Below are 23,626 nucleotides of genomic sequence, written 5' to 3' on the forward strand. Positions count from 1 at the left end.
TTCAGTATGCCTACTGACGGTCTCGGCGACGGTCTCGTAGCTGTAGCAGCGTAGAGCAGCATTGGATCGTCGTTTCGATGGCACCTAGGAAGTCCATGCCAGACAATAACTTGTCCCAACATGTTTGGCAGGACCAGGAGCGGGATTTGAACCTCTCGTTGATCCAGCTTGATGTGCGCCAGTAGAACTTGTGAGATCTCTCTGACCGAGCCATCGGCCAGGCGTATGCGGACGCATGCATCTTGCAGGTTGGTGTTGTTGTCTAGTTGTCGGGCGGGGTTTGCCCTGATGAAGCTTCTGGATGCCCCGGTGTCGATTGTGGCTTCCGTTGCGTATCCTCCTATGCTTACCATCGCCACTATCCGGCCGTTGCTTACGTGTAGAGAGTTATTTAGTCGCGGGTTGGAGGAGGCGTCGTTCCCGGCTGATCCCGTGTCAGTTGGGGACGCATGTCGTTTCCCGACGTATTCTGGCGGCAGCAATCGACGGTCCGTGTGCCGCGTTTGCCACATTCCCAGCAGAATAGGATCGAGGGACTATGGCAGTCCTATGCCGCATGCCCGTCTTCACCACAACGGCGACAGGGGGGTCGTGATCATGCGAGGTGCTATATCGGGATTCGTCGTACTGTTTGGTTGAGCTGGCGGTCTCCCTGGAGTGTCTGTCGACTCCCAATGTGGTCTCCGAAATGGCGTCCACTGCGAGTCACTGTTCCTCTGCTCTGTAGCTGGCCTTGGGTATCTTGGCGTGTTCCGCTGGGGTGCGAAAGTGGTCGGAATGGTCCGCTCTTGAATACTCTCAAACTCCGTGGCCAGCAGTGTTAGCTGTGACAAGTCTTGCAGTTCGTGGCGGCACACGTACATCTGGTATGCTGGGAGGGCGTTGTCATAGATCCTGGTTAGCTCCTTGGTTGCGTCGTACCCAGCGTGGTGCATGAGTAGACGTATCTCGATGAGGAAATCGTTGAACAGTTCCCCCGCCACTTGCTTGCGGGCTCGGATCTGATCTTCCAATTGTTCAAAATACCGTGGTGGCAAGAAGAACGTTAAAAATTCCTGGCGGAAAATTTCCCATGAGGAACTTTGTAGGCGGCTGGTGCGGAACCAACGACTGGCACGGTCTGTGAGAAGTTCGGCCATGGCCCGCGGCAGATGGTTTGTGTCCACCCCATACGAGAGCGCGCGTTCTTCGAGCAGTTCGATGAATGATAGAGGGTCATCTTGGCCGTCAAACTGGATTCCCCACTTTCGGATGCGTTCCGCCATTGGTGCAGCGTGGTTGTAGTGGTGCCCTTCCATGGGTCGGTCGATCGCTGGCAAGACCCTCGGTACGGGTGCTGGGTGGGTCTCGGTAGCTAGGGGCCTTGGAAACGGAGCTGCAGGAGTGCGGTAATCGGTGGCTGCGGGGACTTGTAATCCGCTCTTGGGATCCATTTGGCGAGTGTCGGATGGTCCAGGAGTAGTGGGCAGTGGTGACTTGGAGCGTGAACGTGAGGCTGGTTTGGCATAGTGTCTCTCGAACTCTCCTAAGCGAACCAAGGCTTCTTGCGCGAGTGGCCTAGCGACTAGTGCGGAAAATTTCTTTCGGCGCTCATCGACCGTTCCTTCGCTGCCGAATCCGAATTCTTCGGCGAGGACTTCTAGTTCATCCCGACGGAGTTTGTGGATCAAGCCGGTGCGGTCCTCTGGTTGTTCATCGTCGTGATGTTCCATGTTGATTTCTGTTGATTTTTAGGGCACTGAGTCACTGTTGAACGGCACTTTTTACGATCGGCACTGCGTATACTTTCGCGTTTGTTTTCGCGCCCGGATTATGTAAGTGCGCGGACTTGTTATTGATTAAATTTTCTTTTTGATGGCCGTGGGTCTTTAATCCACGAAGTCCCTGATTTCGGTTTTCTTGAAGTTTCCACGAAAAATCCTTAAAAGACCCTGCTCGGGCGCCACTTGTAATGTCTTATCTCAGGCTGAGGTATGCATCAGTCTGTCCAGGGTCCTGAATTACAAGTTATTTATAATTCACGAGGACTTTATCGGGAAAACCAGGAACTTTGCCAACAACTGAAATAGAAATCACAACACTTTTTGGTTCTTTTAATTTTAATGGATGTCTTTATTCTTCCGTATTATTATTCTACCCGGTTATGTTATGTTTGATTGTTTGACGACGCGTATGGTGGTTTGACTGCCCTCCTACGATGGCTGGTGGACTGCCTCCGACGATGGCTGGTGGACTGCCTCCGACGATGGCTGGTGGACTGCCTCCCACGATGGCTGGTGGACTGCCTTTTTATAGATCGGCCGGCCTTCCATGAATGTCTTGCCCCTTGCGCTGGTCTCCTGTCTTTTGGCGTGTGCTGAGTTTGCATTTTTGCTGGGTGTTGATCGCTTCACCTGGGAGTAGCGTTGGCTGCGTCATCTGCTTGTGACGAACCATGGGATCCATGGTTCGTTACAAGCTTAAGGTCACTGTAGTCGAAATTAAACGTTTTATTGGCGTTTTGATGTACTTGGCTGTAGTCAAAATACCTGTATTGCGAATGGCATGGGCATACAAATTCAGACTAGCTGCAGTAGCTGATTCAATGACACGAAATAGATTTGAGAAAATCAAAACACATTTTCACTTAAATGACAACTGTAAACAACGTAAAAAAGGTGAGAGTGATTATGACAAACAATATAAAATCCCTCAGTTACTGTCGAAAATGAAGGATGTATGCAACGGATTTGAGCAAGAGGAGTATCAAAGCGTTGATGAGCAAATGATATCGTTTAAAGGTATGTTGTTATATCTAATTATCAAATATCAAATATATTCCAAAAAAGCTGGCGTAATCTGGTGTAATCTACGATTTCTGTCTTTATATTGTCCTCGGACAATTGACTTCCCGTGTTCCCGAATAGCAAAACTTCAAGTTATTTTTTGATAGCTGGTTCACTTCAGTAAGTTTAATGATTGCTTAAAAGAAAAACGAATTCTCGCGGTCGGAACTATTCGCACAAACCGCCTTAAAAATTGCTTTTTAAAGTCTGAAAAGGACCTTGCTAAGGAAGGTTGGGGATCTTATGATTTAAAAGTTGAGAGCACGCACAATTTAATTGCTTGTCGCTGGTATGACAATAAAAGTGTCCAATTGATATCAAATTATTTTGGGGATAAACCTGTCACGGAATGCACTCGATGGTGCAGAAAGGAGAAGCAAAATATACAAATTAAATAAAAACGAGAAGGAACGTGTGAGTCGCTTCTGGGGACGCGACTCTACTTATACCCGTACTCAGTCAGTATATACATTTTTGAGCTTATGATTTTTTTAGAATTTAAAAATTAAAAAAAAAATTTTACATTTTAAATTTTTTTGCTACATTTGTTATCTACATCTACATCTACAATGTATATTCCACATCTAACAAGTAGATTGTACATGTACCATTTATATTCTACATCTCCTCCGCTAGGGGTTGCTCGCGCACTGAACGCGGCAGAGTGTGCGAGCGAGAAAGAGAATCAGTAGCGTCAGCAGCGCTGGAGAAGGAGAGGGAACCAACAGAAAATTAATTTCTTCATTCTGGCTATAATTATGATCCGATCTAGTTCAGATTCGGCAATCTGGTAGATATGGGCATTCTCTACGATACTGCGTTTTTAGTTTTATCGTATCTTTAAAAATGTGCCTGCCACAGATTTTCGTCCTTTGTGGGGGCGGAAGGGGGCAGGGCGAAATTTTGAAATACACTTGTAGCAGTGTGATATCACATGAGTCTGGAAACCAAATTTGGTTTCTCTAGCTCTTATAGTCTCTCAGATCTAGGCGCTCATCAAGACGGACAGACGGACAGACGGACGGACGGACGGACAGACGGACATGGCTATATCGACTCGGCTATTGATGCTGATCAAGAATATATATACTTTATGGGGTCGGAAACGTTTCCTTCTCTGCGTTGCACACATCCACTTTTACCACAAATCTAATATACCCCTTAACTCTTTTTGATTGCGAGCATAATTAAGGTTAGTAAATATGACCATTCCGTCTACCGTAATCGACGGGAACAATCAAATTTTTTTTTGGGGATTTGAGCAAAGGTAGACGTCACACTTGGAACATTTGGAGCGAGGAAATCCTGTCTTGCATAGTCATGTCCGTCTGTATGTCCGTCCGTCGGTCTGTCCGTCTTGACGAGCGCCTCGATCTCAGAGACTATAAGAGCACTACGTTCTCTTTCGTAGTGACCATACGTGCTTTTGTTTTGCGCCGGTGTTTTTTTTTATCTATAACTTAACTCTCTAACTAACTTACATTAAAATCAATTTTTACCGCGGGTGCATGCCTGATAATTGTGTAAAAACACAACTTATTTAATAAATTTTGTGCGTCGGTTAGTCGTGTGTTTGTGTTGTTGCTTTTCGTAAGTACGCTCTCTCATTACATTTAGCCGCTCTTTGTCGTAGTTATTGCCGTCTATCACTCTCTCTCTATCACCTAACTCTCAATAACTGTTCTTTCTCTCTCGCTCTTGTAACTTTTTGTGCAGTAACGCTCTCACTTAAAAGCTGTTGCTGCAGCCACTCTCCTCTCTAATCTTATTTATCACCGATTTCGCGTAAAGCATTGCTCTAAGCATTTGCTCTGCACAGCGGTCTGATTGCTATTTGGTTTGAACTTTTTTTCCCCGAAATAAAAAAAATAGAAGACATCAATATGGAATTTTCTGTCGTCTGTCCCAAAAAAACCTGCAAGAAGCAGATCACCCATGACCAGCCCAATATCCTTTGCTGGCTTTGCGAAAGCGTAGTGCACGCAAAATGTGTAGGGATCTCGGGCCGTGTAGGAGACGCCATTTCCCAAAACAACGGCCTGCATTATAGTTGTGAGGAATGCCGTGCTGTGGAAAATGACATGCGTTCGTTCATGAGGCAGACGCGGAGTGGCTTCAAAGAGCTGATCGTAGGTTTTAAACAGCAATATGATCGGCTCTTGGCCTTGGACAGGTGATGCTCGTATATTAAGATATCCGAGGAAGGTGGAATATACGAGCAAGTAATGAAAATGGAAAAGCCTGTGAGAATCAGTTTTACGCACAGGAATTCCAGGTCTTGTTGAACCTGGACCATGAAATGTTCCGACGTGAAGTTTGAGTCCACTGATATAAGGACCCCACCTCCACGTCGAGACGCTCTCCGAGGCGCAAGAAGTCTACTCCGCGGGACTTGCAAAAGCCGACTGCCTCATGTCCGCCGGCAGCCGAAGAACTTACTCCGACCACTCCCTTAGTATAGCAGTTGATTACGTCTGCAACGATTGCTGCTGGTGATGCAGATTCGGGAGCCGAATGCGTCACTTCGGAGAGTATGCAGCTAGAAATGTCTGTAGCGTCCGTGTCCGTCGAGTCCGCACCCAACTCCTTAACTATCCCCTCAGTTTCGCTCCCACCAGCTAATAGATTTCCAGGACCACCGGATACTGCCAGGTACTAGGCCTGTGGTGCCGAAACCACTGGTGGGAGTCCCACTAAAGCGACAAGTTTTTGTCGCGCGGCTAGCCCATGACCTCACATCCAATGATGTAACCGCTTTTATACAAAGCAAAATAAAAGCCGTTGGCTTAAAGGTGGAAAATTTTAACTTTTCTTACGCCAGGGAGATATCTTCCTTTAAGATAAGCGTCTCCCCGACTCAATTTGACACCATTTGTTCCGCCAAGTTTTGGCCGGAGTATTTGGTGGTTAAAGAGTTTAAGGCTAAGAAAAAGAATAGGCCCCCATTACTCTTCCTAGCATTCAGACCAGTGCTCCATCTCCATCCTCATCTTCCACCTCTACTTCCACCCATCCAAAAAAACTAACTTCCTCTCTTGTAGTTGCCTACCAGAATGCTATAGGCTTGAGTAGTAAGCGCAGCACTCTTTTACTTGAGAGTCTCGCATTCTCGTCCCTCGTTATTGTGTTTACCGAGACCTGGTTAAAGCCGGACATCCTTAGTTCCGAAGTTTTGGCAGGTTTTTCTTCCTCGCTATCAGATAAAGACCATATAATAGTTCTTGGTGATTTCAAATTGCCAGGTACTGTTTGGTCTTCGGTAAAGGAGTCTAATAACCTTGTGCCCATGTCACGACACGACTTTATCGACGGCTTGCTAGACCTATCCCTGTCTCAAGTCAACCATGTGAAAAATTCCTTGGGTCGATTGCTTGATCTGCGCTTTGCCTCGGATCCGACCATAGCGTTGTTAACCCGAGCCCTTCCGCTCACTATACCTGAAGACCCCTACCATCCTACATTCGAAGTGTCAGTCGATATTGGCCCTACTGTATTGGATCGAATGGGTAGGCTATCTGAACGTGTCCGGTGCTTTCGTAAAGCTGAGTTTACGAAGCTTAATAACTTAATAACTCTGTACTTGTGCACTGACGTTATGAAAGGCACAAACATTTTTTACAATGCACTTGACACATTTTTTTATTCTTGTGTCCCACTTTCTTGTTCGGTTAGATCTGGAAAGCCTCCTTTTTGTTGTTTACCAAAGAGTTATCCAGTCTAAAAAACTTAAAATCAAGACTTTATACAAAATTTCGAGAAGTTGGTTCTCCCTCTTCTCTTTCTCGCTATGTAATAGCTCGGTCAAATTTCTCCGTTCTTAACGCTCAATGCTATAAAAACTACCTATCTCGATGCAGGATACAATTTTCACAGGACCCTAAACTGTTTTACAGCTTCGTAAATAGTAAGCGTAGAACGTCCGCACATCCATCCTCGCTATCATTTCTCAATATGTCAGCAAACAATGATCAGGCAATTGACGATCTTTTTGCCAAATTTTTCCAAACAACCTAGTCAGCCGTATCCATACAGTTTACCAAGGTCGAATGGCATTTTCAGCCGCTTGTTAAATGAAAGCACACTGCTTCATGATCTTCGACTAGTTAAGCCGGTGTTTTCACCAGGTCATGACGGCGTTCCCGGCTGTGTACTCAGGTACTGTGCCGACGCTCTGTTTGTTGCTTAAACTATTCACCCTATCCATTAACTCTTCATGCTTCCCCCCATCTGGAAGGAATCTTTTATTATTCCGCTCCATAAGAAAGGTTGCAAGTCTGATGGAAATAATTATAGAGGTAAAATAGACCCAAAGTTGAAGTTTTCTGAACACATTTCTACCATGGTAAATAAGTCCATGGGCGTGCTTGAGTTTATAAAGAGGTGGTCAAAGGAATTTGGCGAACCCTATATAACGAAGACTCTTTATATCTCGCTTGTTCGTACGATTTTAGAGTACGGCTCTTGTGTATTGTGCCCCCAGTACAAAGTACACCAGGACAGTATATAATCAGTCCAGAAAAACTTTTTGCTCTGCGTGGCTCTGCACTGGGATGCAGGTGTGAGACTGCCATTTTAGCCTTGTAGAGTAGTTAGTCGTAGAAAAATGCTTGGTGTGATTTTTATGCACAACCTGATCAAGGGTAACGTAGATAGCCCTGACTTGTTGAGCCGCATGGACTTTACGATTCCTGTTAGATCTACTAGAAAATTTATTCCTTTGATCCTTCCGCTTTGTAGATCGAATTATTCCTTGCACGAACCATTTAGGGTCTTATGCTCGGACTTCAATTCCCTCTACCATATAATATCCACTACTAATTCCCTTCCTCTTCTTAAATCACTAATACTAACATACCTTTCCCGTAATTGGAACTATTTCTTAGCTATCTTTGCATGTTTAGCTCTTTGAGTTGTGTTTAGCTCTAATTTTCATCGAATTTTAGTCTAACACCTATCTTTCCTGCATGCTCGCGATCGGTTCGGTAACACGCGTCGCGCGTCATGCGTCAGCGCCCCTCGGTCGGTTTGGCGGGAGGAGGGGCTGCGTTACTGCCTGGGTTCCACGAGTAACAGGCTTCGGCTTGGTGTCGCATGGGCCACTTGATGGTGCAGTCATTGCATATCAACGTCCAGACAAAAAAAAAACCAAATTTGGTTTATAGACTCATGTGATATTATACTGCTACAAGTGTATTTCAAAATTTCGCCCCGCAAAGGACGAAAATCTGTGGCAGCCACAATTTTAGAGATACGGTAAAACTAGAGAATGTAGAGAATGCCCATATCTACCAGATTGTCGAATCTGAATCAGATCGGATCATAAATATAGCCAAAATGAAGAAATTAATTTTCAATTCCTTCCCCCGCCCACTCCGGCAAGAGACCGCTCGCTCGCACACTCTGCCTCGTTATGTACGCGAGCGCCCTCCAGCGGAGGAGATTTAGAATCTAAATGGTTCATGTATAATCTACATGTTAGATGTATAATATACATAGTAGATGTAGATGTAGATAACAGACGTAGCTAAAAAATGTAAAATGTAAATTTTTTAAATTCTAAAATTCTAAAAAATCATAACCTCAAAAATGTATTTACCAGCGATGCCCAAAGTCAGCTTACGGCAGGGCACTCACCAATACTCCCAAACAAAAACACAAATACGAATAAGGGAACAGTGAAATCTCGAAGAAAAGACAACAACAAAATCATTACAAAAGTCGGGTAACACCAATCAGAGAAGAGACAAAACCTGTTTTTGCTGGACGGATCGCATACACACAAAGTTGTTTGCATGTGTTGGGCTTTCGGTATGCTGGTACACAGCACAAACTGTGTATGCATACAAGAATTGGTTTCCAATTACAAAAACAAAAGGGCTCGGAGGGCAATGGGCCTGGGCATCACTGGTATATACTGACTGAGTACGGGTAAAAGTAGAGTCGCGTCCCCAGAAGCGACTTACACGTTCCTTCTCGTTTTTTTTAGGTTTATTGTAAACAATTATCACAGACAATAAAGTACAATTACTTAACGTACTGTTACTGCGGATTAGCAACTTTTGTTAAGGGTCAAGGACAATTTCTATTTACTATTTTAAGTTAAATGTGGGACCAACGGACGAAAACGGAGATTGTGCAACAGGAATTTATATGTTCCTTGTTTAACCTTCGCCTGTTTCTGCTCCTTACAAATCTTCCAGCGCGGACGTTCGGTTGGCTCCTTAATTTGGTCAAGTATCTTGTGGCTTGCTCCTAACCGTGTGTGTCACTACCACACACATCTCACATTGATATTCCACCTACATGCCCAGTTCTCAAACCTTTTAAGGTACCGCTGGAGGTTGTCCGTGGCGTCTTAAACGCAGTTCGACCTTGACACGACTGCCGTGTCGTCGGCAAATGTGGCAAGTTTCACATCGATTGGCTGGGACGTATTGTCAACGCTATCCTTAGGCATATCGTGCGTGAAAAGGCTGTACAGCGTTGGGCCTAGCACGCTGCCTTGCGGGACTCCGGCTTCAATCACCTTCACTGTGGAAACTGCTCTGCTCTGTGCGACTTGGAACGTTCTGTCCTTTAGGAAGCTTCCAATAATCGGGAGCAGCTGGGGGTTTATCAGGGGTTTTATCTTCGCAAGTAATATGTCGTGCCAAACTCTGTCGAATGCTTGCTGGATGTCCAGGTACGCTGCTACGACGTACTGCTGGCCAGCTTGGCCAGCTCATTGGTGCGTAGGAATTCTTTCCTAAGCTTTTTTTTTTAGAAGCAGTAGTCCTTCTACTTCACTCGACGTCACGCTTCTGTGACTTCCAGTACGCGGTGGTTGAGACAAAATGAAATGAAATAGGGGTGATTGCATGAACCTAGTGTCAACTTCAACCGTCAACGACTACAGACGTATTTCTGTATCGCTCCGCGGTGAAAATCAATTAAATCAATTAATCGCGATTAATCATAAATTAATTCGCGAAAAAGCGCTCGGGGTAGGCATGGGTACTAGTGAACGTGCTGCCCATGAATACCATCCAATCGAGTAATAAAGATTAATAGAAATAATAGAAAAAAACAAATGTCAACGTTTAAGAGCACCAGCTTGGTAAAGAGCACAAGCACTGTAACCAAAGCCAAAATGAGCCAAGCCCGGCAACAACAACAAGACGAGCGTCGGCTCTCGCAAGCAAAAAAACAACGCGTACTTCTCTATACGCTCGCCAAAGGCAGCAGTACCAACAAAAACTGCATCACTGCAAGTGAACGAGGAGAGAGCACGCTCTCTCTCCCCTGCATTGCAAAGTGGGTCATGGAGTGCTCAGTGCCCATCCCCCGACTCGTACTGCCTAACCAGCGATTTGCTAATATCGACAACAACTAGTACAATGCCCTCGCTCAAAACTGTGTCTTCGACCACAACAACGGCAACAACCACTGCAATTGCTCAGCGCCCGATGCTGTCGACCCACTGCGACAGGCCCCACCTCTCCCAACCAATAAGTTCAAAAAATGCTAACGGAGCGTTAATTCAGACTGGGCTCGATCGCTACGTGCAAATCAAAAGAAAATTGAGCCCACAAAATGTGAAGAACAACAATGCAGATAAAATAACTAAAATAACCGAGAACACTGTGCCACATAAGGCACTAGCAAACAATAGATTTGCGATACTAAGTGTCCCCAAATGAAGATGAGATCACCCAAACACCCAAGTCAACAAAATAACTGATACAATTGGCGCAAACACATTCTGAACATAATAAATAGAAATAAAATTCTCCAGCCAATGTTCAAAGTAGAACTGACACCTGAAAGTAAGCATATAAGTAAAAATGAAGTTCACCCAATATACAAGTTTCAATATCTACTGCACCGTAGGATCACCGTTGAGGAACCACACAAACGAAATGGACCTGTCCAATGCACAAATTGCCAGGAATATGGACACACGAAAACTTATTGCACTCTACGGGCAGTCTGCGTTGCCTGTGGTGATGTTCATCTCACTGAGGCCTGCCTCGTAAATAACGAGGACCCATCTGCCAAAAAATGTAGCAACTGTGGGGGAAACCATACTGCCAACTATAGAGGTTGTCCTGTCTATAAAGAATTGAAAAATCGCCTAAACCAACAAATAACTGCAGCTCGAAACCCGGTCGTCCGACAAAACTTAACATATACATATGTATACCATCAACTACGACTCCAGGAGTTTCTTTTGGTCAGGCGTTAAGTTATAACAACGGGTCGTACGCCTCAGTCTCTAAGCCGACACTTCAACCAACCACAGCTGGAATAATGCAGCATCAGGCATCAAATCAGATCCCAGAAATCTCTTCCCAACATACCCCTGCTAATCCATCCCAATTGCCTAGTGGAATTGAGTCAATGCTGCTAACTATACCTAACACAATGGTAGCAATACAACAAACGATGCAGGAGCTTATGCGCAACCAAAATCTCCTCATGGAGCTCCTAATCAAACAGAAATCTGTTTAAATGGCCTGTCTAAATATATGTTTCTGGAATGCAAATGGCATTTCGCAGCACAAATGCGAGCTCTTACAGTTCCCCGCTCAACACGACATTGACGCCATGCTCATATCAGACTCACCTAACGAATAAAAACTATTTTCACCTCGATGGCTATAACTTCTATGCGACAAATCATCCCGATGGTAAGGCACATGGAGGTACTGGCGTTCTGATCAAGAATCGCATTAGGCATTATCCATTGCCTTCATTTGCTACACCTTATCTACAGGCAACAGCAATTCATATTGAAATTCAGAGCGGCTACCTAAACCTAGCTGCAGTATACTGACCACCACGCTTCTGCATTTCCGAAACAGAATTTGTAACATTCTTCGACCTACTAGGTGACCAATTTATAGCAGCTGGTGACTACCATGCAAAGCACACCCATTGGGGATCTAGACTTACCAACCCGAAAGGAAGACAACTATAATATAATAATATAATTATTATATTATTATTAATTATATAATTATAATAATATAATATAATAATAACGCTATAATAACCCCACGAAACAAGCTAGACTTTGTCTCTCCGGGCAAGCCCACATATTGGCCCACAGATCCAAACAAGCAACCCGACTTGATTGATTTTGCAGTTACAGATCACTTAACAGATCTATCATCGGATCACTCGCCCATTCTACTTCACTTTTACGACCATCCACAGCTTTCGGAACGCCCACACTTTCTAACTTCTAGCAAAACAGATTGGCTCAAATACAGGAAGTACATAAGCTCTCATATTGATAGCTGCCCAAACATTAATTGTAAAGATGACATTGATAGGTCAGTCGAAGCATTGGTATCCTCAACGTCTCTAGCGGCAAAACACTCAACACCAATATTAGCATCTAATAAACTTTGCAACAGCAGTCGTACTTCTAGTCACATTGAAGTGCTGCTACGCGATAAAAGAAGGCTTCGCCGAGAGTGGCAAGCACACACCTGCATCGAAAGAGCGCCTAAAACTAGCCAACCACCTGCTACGCAGAGCCCTAGAAGATGAAAAAAACCGAGCTCAAATATCCTATATGGAGCAACTCTCCCCAACTAGCAAACGATTCCCATCCCAGGCGTATGCCCACCAATCGAGAGTGAATCACCTTTGCGTACAAAAACAGGAGAGTGGGCTCGCAGCAACAAAGAGAAGGCAAATACATTTGCCGTCCATCTAGAAAACGTCTTCAAATCACACCCAGCTACGAATAGCTTTGTGCTCCCACCAACCAACAATCCCGAAGCTACTCCGCCTATCATATTCCAATCAGGAGAAGTCACAAGGGTCATTAAAGACCAAATCTCAAAGCAAAAAAAGCTCCGGGCCACGATTTCATCTCTCCTAAAATGATCATGGAATTGCCGAGCTGTGCAGTGTATTTCCTTACTGTGACATTCAACAGCATGATGAAATGGGGCTATTATCCTCAAGAATGGAGGATATCAGTCATCACAATGATCCATAAACCCGGAAAAGACAAGTCCAAGCCATCATCATATAGACCTATCAGCCTACTGCCTTGCATATCAAAGATATTTGAAAAGCTGCTCCTGAATCGTATCAAACAACACCTACACATCAACGGTGCCATCCCGACTCACCAATTTGGATTTCGCGAAAAACACGGAACCATTGAACAAGTAAACCGTATAACCTCTGAGATACGAAATGCATTTGAAAGACGGGAGTATTGCTCCGCTGTTTTTCTGGATGTCGCCCAGGCTTTCGACCGCGTTTGGTTAGATGGCTTAATCCACAAAATCAAAATATTACTTCCACAGAACATCCATGGAATATTGGAGTCATAGCTACAGCAAAGAAGTTTCGCAGTACGATGCAAAGATTTCCTCTCTGAATATCATCCAATTGAAGCTGGTGTACCGCAAGGCAGCGAGCTTGGACCGACACTGTATATCATCTTCACAGCAGATCTACCGACAAACAGCCTAACAACAACTTCGACATTTGCTGATGATACTGCCATATTAAGTCGCTCCAAGTGCCCAGAAGGGCCACGGAACACTTATCATCTCATCTCGTGGCCTTAGAAAAATGGCTAGCAGACTGGCTGATACATGCAAATGAGCAAAAGTGCAAGCATTTCACCTTCACTCCATTATGTCTGAACAATATCAACATTCCAGAAACCACCGAAGTAACATACCTTGGTGTTCATCTGGATAGAAGGCTTACTTGGCGTAAACACATCGAAGCGAAGAGAAATCTACTTAAATTTAAAGCTAGTAATCTACATTGGCTAATAAACACCCGTTCACCACTAAAACTGGAGTACAAAGTACTTTTGCACAATGCAGTTCTCAAACCCATCTGGACATACGGCTGCGAACTATGGGGAAATGCTTGCGTTATTAATTTAGACATAATCCAGAGAGCTCAATCGAAGATACTAAGGACTATCACTGGGGCACCATGGTACATACGGAATGAAAATATCCATAAAGACTTAAATGTAGGATCAGTTAAAGATGAAATTGCCAAAGTGAAAGCAAAGTACCAGGCCAAGCTTCAAGCCCATCCTAATAGACTTGCGCAGTCTTTAACTTGGCACACTAGCCATACACGACTCTGGCGAAGAGACCTCCCCACCCAGCAATTATACTTAGCTATGGACGTACTCTTAGTAATTAAGTGTAATTAATTAAATAAATATATTAGGCTAAGATTTGTATACATGTCGTAAGTCTCTAATAGGGAAGATTTGATAAATAAAATCCTGTAATAATAAAAAAAAAACAAACTTCAAAATCGTTACGACTTTGGTTCAACTGGGTGATTTGTTTCACCTTGTTTAGTTGAGTGTCGTATTCCGGGTTTCCTATTTATATATATATAACTGCAGGTGTTCTGTTCGTTGTATTATGTTTTGTTTTATGATGTGTACAGTATTAATTCAAATTTTGTGTATTTAGTTTCGGGGTCATTTTGATCCCCAATTTGTCGTTAACAGTTTTTTATTTATTGATGAGGATCAGCAACTATCTGCTTATAAGGAATGTGCCGAAAAGAAACTGCACACTTTCAATCGTCAATTTCTCGCAGTGCGAGCTTTCGATCATGCCATGCGATGCACCGTTAGAAAGCTCGATGAATTCTGCATTGCTTACATGTTCTCTTTTCACTATTCGCCCCTCACTTTCAACAATGCCCCGAATTGAAGAACAAGTTCGCAAAAAAATTGTGCACAATTACTGCATTGAAAAAGGTGTGTCGTACAGACAATTGGCTAAGCGCTACATAGTCAGTGCTAATAGTGTAAAAAACATTATAATAAAGTTTGAAGAGACATGTTCTTTAAAAGACTTGCCAAAAACTGGAAGGAAAAAAGGTGCAAGTGATAAAAATGTTGATAACAAAGTATTGGCCTTAATCCACAAAGACAGAACGATGTCCGTTCGAGAATTGGCAAAAAAAAGCCCGAACTAGTATGAGTATGGTACAAAGAATAAAGCAACGGCATAACTTAAAGACATACAAAAAACAAAAAGTTCCGAAAAAGAGTCTGCGACAAGTAGAAGTCGGCAAAACGAGAGTGCGAAAGCTTTATGATCGCTTGCTCACTGATGCAGTGGAATGCATTGTTATGGACGACGAAAAATATGTCAAATTAGAATCAAAAACGTTACCCGGCCCTCAATTTTATACAAAACCGAAAGGTGGGACTGTTGACGACTCGGTGTCGAAAATTCAAGTTGATAAATTTGGCGAGAAAGTGCTGATATGGCAGGCCATTTGCACCTGTGGCTTAAGAACAAGCTCTTTTTTCACAAAAGGGACAATAAACGCTGATGTTTATATGACGGAGTGCTTAAAAAAACGCCTGATACCTTTTTATCGAAAACACAATGTGTCTAGAATATTTTGGCCAGATCTAGCTTCAGCGCACTACGCCCGTTCAACTCTGGCGTTGCTTGACTCAAAAGATATCAATTTTGTAACAAAAGAGGAGAACCCACCAAATTGCCCAGAGCTTCGGCCAATTGAGCGGTATTGGGCCATTGTCAAGCGCAATTTAAAGAAGAATGGTAGTCTCTCCGAAAATATGGAAGATATGAAAAAAACTGGATGCGTGCAACCCGCATGGTTACCAAAGAGTGTGTGCAGAACCTGATGAGTGGAGTTAAGCACAAAATCCGATTAAAAATAAGAGGCTGAACATTTCTTTAATTTTTTTTTACGAAATTAAATTCTAATGTTATTCTCTAATATATAACGAAATAAAAATTGGAATCGGATAAAAACGAAAGAAGTTATACGAAAAATAAAGTGTGCAGTTTCTTTTCGGCACATTCCTTATAAACTATGATTAAAATTAAAGGGGAAAAAAGGGGATATAAGAAATGTTCGGAGCAGCAGCCGTTAATAGTTCTTAAGAAATCAATATAACATAGTCACACAAATCGCTCTCTCAGTACGTTCCCGTACCCACACAAACATGTCATTACTGCTTATAGTGCATTGCATTGCATTGCATAGTTCTCGCATCAGTCCAAAAATATTTGTCGAACGCATCGAATCGTAGTTCACGGCCACGGCCTCAACCCCTTGTAACCCGTCAGAAGAAATAATTAATAACTAGAGGATTGTAGGTACAGGTATTTATAACTAGAGCATAAAATTCGAAAAAGGGTCGTGTTGATCGTAATTAGACCTACAGAAGGATAAACGAAACGGACAAAAGGTACATAACGCCGTTACAAATTCTGCGATGGCGCAATGAAGGGAGGTCTAAAAGTTGTAGCCTCGATTTATAAGGTGGCAAGATTCTATCCGAGTCCCAGTTAAATTTACGTTAAGCAAAACCTAACGAGAAGGAACGTGTGAGACGCTTCTGGGGACGCGACTCTACTTATACCCGTACTCAGTCAGTATACACATTTTTGAGCATAATTTTTAAAAATTTTTGAATTAAAAAAAAAATTTTTAATTTTACATTTTTTCGCTACATCTGTTATCTACATCTACAATGTATATTCTACATCTAACATGTAGATTCTACATGTACCATCTAAATTCTACATCTCCTCCGCTAGGGGTTGCTCGCGCACTGAACGCGGCAGAGTGTGCGAGCGAGAAAGAGAATTAGTAGCGTGTTTCACTCAGGGCAGACGGGGGAAGCAACTGAATTGAATGAATGAATGAATTTCTTCATTCTGGCTATAATTATGATCCGATCTGATTCAGATTCGGTAATCTGGTCGATATGGGCACTCTCTACGATACCTTTGTGGGGGCGAAAGGGGGCGGGGCGAAATTTTAAAACACACTTGTAGCAGTGTGATATCACATGAGTCTGGAAACCAAATTTGGTTGCTCTAGCTTTTATAGTCTCTGAGATCCAAGCGTCAAACAAGACGGACGGACGGACAGTCGGACAGACAGACATGGCTATATCGACTCGGCTATTGATGCTGATCAAGAATATATATACTTTTTGGGGTCGGAAACGGGTCTTTCGGTCTTTCTCTGCGTTACGAAATTAACAGCTTTAGAGTCTAGTTGGTTAGAGTCAGTTTTTCAATTTTTTTTTTTATTATTTAAAATGTGGTTTGTTAAACATGAGATGTTTAATTTTTTAATAAAATTTACCATTCAACTTTCTTTATTGATTACACTAGCCAACACGATTTTTCCTCAAGGAACAAAACGAACTTTTTCTTAAAGATTTGGGGCTTAGAAATGGTTTGATGATATTTTTTTTTTCTATGGCAGAACTTTTTTTTAAAGAATTTTTGAAAACTGGTATTTTTCCAAAGTCTCTCCATAGATTTACAAAAAAACGAGAAGGAACGTGTGAGTCGTTTCTGGGGACACGACTCTACTTATACCCGTACTCAGTCAGTATATACATACATTTTTAAGCTTATGATTTTTTAGAATTTTAGAAAAAAAAAAATTTTACATTTTACATTTTTTTGCTACATATGCTATCTACATCTACATATAAAATGTCTATTATACATCTAACATGTAGATTGTACATGTTCCATTCATATTCTACATCTCCTCCGCTAGGGGTTGCTCGCGCACTGAACGCGGCAGAGTGTGCGAGCGAGAAGGAAAATGAGTTGTGTTGTCGTTTGACGGAGGAGGGGGAGGGGAAGCAACTGAATATTAATTTCTTCATTCTGGCTATAATTATGATCCGATCTGATTCAGATTCGGCAATCTGGTAGATATGGGCATTCTCTACGATACTGCGTTTTTAGTTTTATCGTTTCTTTAAAATTGTGCCTGCCACAGATTTTCGTCCTTTGTGGGGGCGGAAGGAGGCGGGGCGAAATTTTGAAACACACTTGTAGCAGTGTGATATCACATGAGTCTGGAAACCAAATTTGGTTGCCCTAGCTCTTATAGTCTCTGAGATCTAGGCGCTCAACAAGACGGACAGACAGACAGACAGACAGACAGACAGACAGACAGACAGACAGACGGACAGACAGACATGGCTATATCGACTCGGCTATTGATGCTTATCAAGAATATATATACTTTATGGGGTCGGAAACGTTTCCTTCTCTGCGTTACACACATCCACTTTTACCACAAATCTAATATACCCCTTAACTCTTTTTTGAGTACGGGTATAAAAAAAGAGGACACAGGATATAATATTTTTTTGACTTTTCCTGAGTTTTTAAAGTCAAAATTTCGTAAAATATACCACACAAAAATCATTATTTTTGCATTTTAATGCTTTATATTTCCCAGACGGTAAGCTGAAATCACAAAGTGTTTAGGCTTAACTTCCAGCTGTTTTAATTATCTTTTCAAAATAGCAAAGTTCTTTACAACCAGACGTAAAATACTAGAGTTATGTGAAAAAAACGGTAGAAAAAGCTTAAAAAAAAACAGTTTTCAAAAATTCTTTAAAAAAAAGTTCTGCCATAGAAAAAAACCATAATTCTTTAAAAAACATTTAAAGCCCCATATCTATCAGAAAAAGTCGGTTTGGATCCTTGAGGAAAAAAAGTTCGATTTTGTCGAGTAGTGTTACAAAAAAATTAATAGCACTACTCGACAAAATCGAACTATTTTTTTAAGCTTTTTTCAGAGGAAGCGCTTGTTTTTTTCACATAACTCTAGTTTCTTACGTCTGGTTGTAAAGAACTTTGCTATTTTGAAAAGATAATTAAAACCGCTAGAAGTTAAGCGTAAACACATTGTGATTACAGCTTACCGTCTGCGAAATATAAAGCATTGAAATGCAAAAATGATGATTTTTGTGCGGTATTTTTTACGAAATTTTGACTTTAAAAACTCAGGAAAAGTCGAAAAAAAATTAAATCCTGTGTCCTCTATTTTTTTGTGTATAGGCGTGTATTTGGCGTCGTTCCAGGTATCGCTCATTAAAATCTATGGAGAGACTTTGGAGCTAAAATTCGTTAACCAAACCTAAAATATGGAAAAAATGAACAAAAAATACCTTTTCGAAGGTTGCGGGCCCAACTGCCAATTGGGAACAAACCAAACAAAAAAGGGTTGTACATTTGGTACCTGATCGCGATCCCAATTCCCAATGCGAATTGGGCTCGCAACCTTCCAAAAATTATTTTTATATAATATAATTTCTAAGCCCCAAATCTTTAAGAAAAAGTTCGTTTTGTTCCTTGAGGAAAAATCGTGTTGACTAGTGTAGTCAAGGCTCCGGTTTTCACATTCACTTTGCGTTTTACTGTTCAGAAAAAAATCATAATTTTCATTTCAAGGCGCTCTGGAATCCACACAAGTCGATTTATTTACTCCCTGTACTGTTAAGCGCAAAATGTACTGCTGTTATACCCACGTGTTAGTGCCAGCTCATACAAAAAAGCTTCTGTTATGTTTAACAAAGATTTATCGATAGCCTATTCGGGCTGGCACAGCTGTTAAAATGAATTCACTTTTTGTTTTTCCGCTGACCAATTTTTTCTCGATCTAATTTTGAGGTTGGTTAAAATAAAAATTATCTATAAAAGGGCACAAGCTCTCTTGCACTGGTAATGATGTCAAATTCATGTGAATGCATCATTAAGTGATCTAGTTTTTTCCTTTTGCAATTAAAATTTGTTTAGTTGTATAAAAAGCCGTTTACTTTTCATTTCGGCGAGGAATTTGTTGCCGTTTTGAAAACGAAGTTTTGCCAATGCGGGAACACTTAATTTTAGGTTTGCAAAAGTAAATCACATTTTTTCTGGGAAAGAAAAAACCTGAGCCTGCCTGTAAGTATTTTACATAAGCAAATATGCACAAGTACCAACAATATTAACTTTGACGATTTTTCAAATTGGGCTTGCGTTTTTCCGTAAAACTTAAGTATGTTAAAATTACTTTTTAAGAAGTTCGCAACTCTGAAAGTAAAATCCGTTATATATTTTGTTCACTTTTAATGTGTACAAAAATGTCCGGTGTGACATCATGGAATCGCATATATACAAAGTCTAACAAATTAAATTTGTGTGCAAATAAACTTACCTGTGATGGTACAGGTAACTCTGAGCAACAAATTTTTTTTATGGCAGAGTACCTGTCATCTCTATTATTTGGGCATATACAGACAACAATTTGCGTTTCCATTGCAATATTCCGACGTAAAGCGTCGATAAAGGCATCAATACGATCATGATCTAAAGAAATGATCGTTGGTTTGGAAATACTCATTCCGAGTGATCGACAACACTGTTTCATATTATCCAGTAACGATATAGCGGCTCGTAAATCAGTTTTAAAATGAATTATTATCCAATTGTTTAGGTGAATGGCTTCCAACATTTCATTTTTAACAGCCTCTTTGGAAAACTCAGCATTTTGTCCGGCTGAAACAACTTTTTTAGCAAAATAAATTTGTTCCGAATCCAACTGGCGACCTTTCAGATTGTTGTAGTTTCTAAAAAGCGCGAGTCCCCAACGGTCAAGAATTTCTCGTGCTGCTGGAGTGTTGGAAACATTATCGTAGAACTTATCGAGTGCTACTTTCCTTTGATTTGGAGTAACTCTTGTATACGTAGCAATTTCACGCATAAGCTTATTATCAGAACGAACTTCTTCACGAAGCCCTGTGAGATAGCAGAGTTCAGGAATTAAACGAAATTCAATATTATCTGTATCCTCTGGTGTTCCTCGTGTTTTTTTTATGCTCAAAAGTAATGGTTGATTAATATCTTTAATGTTTATATTATGGTATTTTTTATAATATTGTAAATAGCTTGTAGGTCCACTTTTTGTGTGAAATATAGATTGGGGACTTTGGTCGAAACAAACTTCGCTTATTTTATAAGTGCGATTATTATATCTTGTTAAAACAATATTTCCAATTAATGTTTTCTTAGCACGTTCTTGGTAACTGTTTACATTTTGTTGGTATATATCGATTAACATATCCAAAACGGTTCTCTGACAAAGAATACGATGAGATACGTCACAGCAGAGCATTAAGCCTCCTTCCAACTCATCGACAGCTGTGACATATCCCGGCCAAACTTCTAACTTTGCCAGCGGGATAATTTTGGGACGTGAAGGGTCGAACTGCTTTCGATCGAATCTTACATAATTTAATGTTTTCATAATGCGATCAAATAAAATGTTATATAAGTGTAAACAATTTTTGAAAGGCTCCTTTTTTTTAAATAAAATTCGTATCTCTACCTCCATATCCATGGTTTTGGAAAAAAAAACGGTCATCTGGTTTTCTAACAAAATAGGTAAATACAAACTTGTTCCGTCAAAAGTTTTTGTTCCACCAATCTTATCCATATGTTCATTTAAATATTTATTTCTTAAATGAACTGAATCCACAGCGGGGAGAAATCTAACTTCGTAGTGATATACGCCTTTATTTTCGTCAGTTTTTAGTCCAATATAGTTACAAGATAACATAACAGAAGAACCTAAAAATAAAAATTTAAGTTTATTTGTAATGTTTTTAATTTTATCTATACTATAAATTTGTAGAAAAAAATCTGTGTGTAAGCGGCTTTCTCCGCAACGGGTGCACCAAATTGCATGCTGTTTTTCTAAATGATAGCCAGAGAATTTGGCATGGTTTTCACAAACAAATTTGTACTTTTCTTTAAATAGGTTCCTCAAGAATTAAGAATTAATTTAAAAAATCTTAAATTTGGTCCAAAAGTGTGTGTTTGAACAGCTTTTTCATTTCATTTCTCTGCAACGGGTACATTAAAATGCATGCGGTTTTTTTAATGATAGCCAGAGTATGTGGCATTTTTTTCTGTACATAAGTTTTTACTTTACTATAAACAGGTTCATCGATAATTAAAAATTAATCAAAACGAGAAGGAACGTACGAGTCGCTTCTGGGGACGCGACTCTGCTTATACCCGTACTCAGTCAGTATATACATTTTTGAGCATATGCTTTTTTAGAATTTTAGAATAAAAAACAATTTTACATTTTTTTGCTACATCTGATATCTACATCTACAATGTATATTCTACATCTAACATGTAGATTGTACATGTTCCATGTCTCTGGCTGGGGAGGCGGGGAAAGCAACAGAAAATTACATTTCTTCATTCTGGCTATAATTATGATCCAATCTGATTCAGATTCGGCAATCTGTCATTCTCTACGATACTGCGTTTTTAGTTTTATCGTATCTTGAAAATTGTGCATGCCACAGATTTTCGTCCTTAGTGGGGGCGGGGCGAAATTTTGAAATACACTTGTAGCAGTGTGATATCACATGAGCCTGGAAACCAAATTTGGTTGCCCTAGCTCTTATAGTCTCTGAGATCTAGGCGCTCAAAAAGACGGACGGACGGACAGACAGACGGACAGACGGACAGACAGACGGACAGACAGACATGGCTATATCGACTCGGCTATTGATGCTGATCAAGAATATATACTTTATGGGGTCGGAAACGTTTCCCTCTCTGCGTTACACACATCCACTTTTACCAAAAATCTAATATACCCCTTAACTCTTTTTTGAGTACGGATATAAAAAGATCTCAAATTTGGTCTAAAAATGTGTTTTTGAACGCCTATTTTATTTAATTTTGTGTCATTCTATAGAACAATTTGTGTAAGTATATTTGGTGCTTTTGATTACACTAGTCAACACGACCTTTATTCTGTGGCCCAAAATGAATTTTTCTTATAGATTTCGGGGTTTAAAATTTTTTAACGAATTATGATTTTTGTTATCGTTTAGTTTTTTTAAGAATTTTAAAAAATCTGGTAGTTTTAAAATTCTTTTTTCAGAGGTAACGCCTCTATTTTTCACATAACTTAAGTATATTATATTTCGTTGCATACACTTTGTAGCTGCAGCTTAACGCCTGGAAGATATTAAGCTTTCAAATTTCATAATTTTTTTACGGTATTTTTTCCCGAAATTTTGATGTTAAAAGCTCAGGAAAAGTCGAAAAAAAAAATAATTCTTAGTCGATAAAGGTATTGTTTGAATCGATGGATAATGGAATCGGCGGACAAAGTGCAGCCGTTTGACCAAAACGACTCAAAAAACGACTCAAAACTAATTTTACCTGGTACGTACGGTACGTTGCTGGTCCAATTTCAAAGGAACACGTTCTGGTACCAAAAATGCAACCCCTTTTCATTAGCTTTGTTCCCAATTGGTAGTTTAGACCGCAACCTTCAAAACAGTATTTTTTGTCTATTTTTTCATTTTTGAGGTTTGGTTAACAAATTTTAGCTCCACCGTTTGTCCATAGATTTTAATAAACAATAAACTAAAACTGATAAATATTGAAAGCTTAATATCATCCAGGCGTTAAGCTGGAGCTACAAAATGTCTGGGTCGGATTTATAGCCGCATTTGTCAGCTTCTTTTTGAAGTTTTAGAATAAAAAAATATTCTACACTTTACATTTTTTTGCTACATCTCTTATCTACATCTACTATGTATTGTAGAAAATGATAAAAGACGGAACTATATATTTTGAGAACATCCGTTCTCTTGAGGTTTGATTTATTGAATGTCTTACTGAAATGTATCTTAGGTTCTACTTAGCTAAAGCCAGCGTAGCTGCGCTGCCAGGAACGTCGGCAGCGGAGCGGCTCATTTATATATTCGTTATATATATGCCCAGCGCTGCTGATAGCGGTGGGCGCGAGGGGAATCGGATGCGCGTGTACTTTATGTATCTTCAAGCTATGAGAATATGCTGACGATACATTTATGTCGCTCGAGGCACAACTTGGGTGATCGTATTATGTTTCATCCGAGCTATGTCTGGGACTTGTTTACGTAACGGCAACAAAGTGTTACAGTGTATATTCTTTAAGTA

General features: G+C 40.9%; 1 protein-coding gene across 4 annotated transcripts in view; it reads right to left on the reverse strand.

Moving 5' to 3' along the window:
- LOC111078897 (protein argonaute-3) overlaps window positions 1-23,626 on the reverse strand; it is a 150,753-nt gene that overhangs the window by 63,365 nt on the left and 63,762 nt on the right. For 3 of the 4 annotated variants that reach the window (XM_041596117.1, XM_041596116.1, XM_041596114.1), the window contains exon 3: window positions 19,827-21,238. In XM_041596117.1, the coding sequence (XP_041452051.1) occupies window positions 19,827-21,238 (1,412 nt within the window). Of the gene's footprint in view, window positions 1-2,607; window positions 2,638-19,826; window positions 21,239-23,626 lie in introns of those variants that run through there. The other variant, XM_041596118.1, reaches the window with a different exon arrangement.

Source organism: Drosophila obscura, unplaced genomic scaffold, assembly GCF_018151105.1.
Source record: "Drosophila obscura isolate BZ-5 IFL unplaced genomic scaffold, ASM1815110v1 contig_139, whole genome shotgun sequence".
NCBI lineage: Eukaryota > Metazoa > Arthropoda > Insecta > Diptera > Drosophilidae > Drosophila > Drosophila obscura.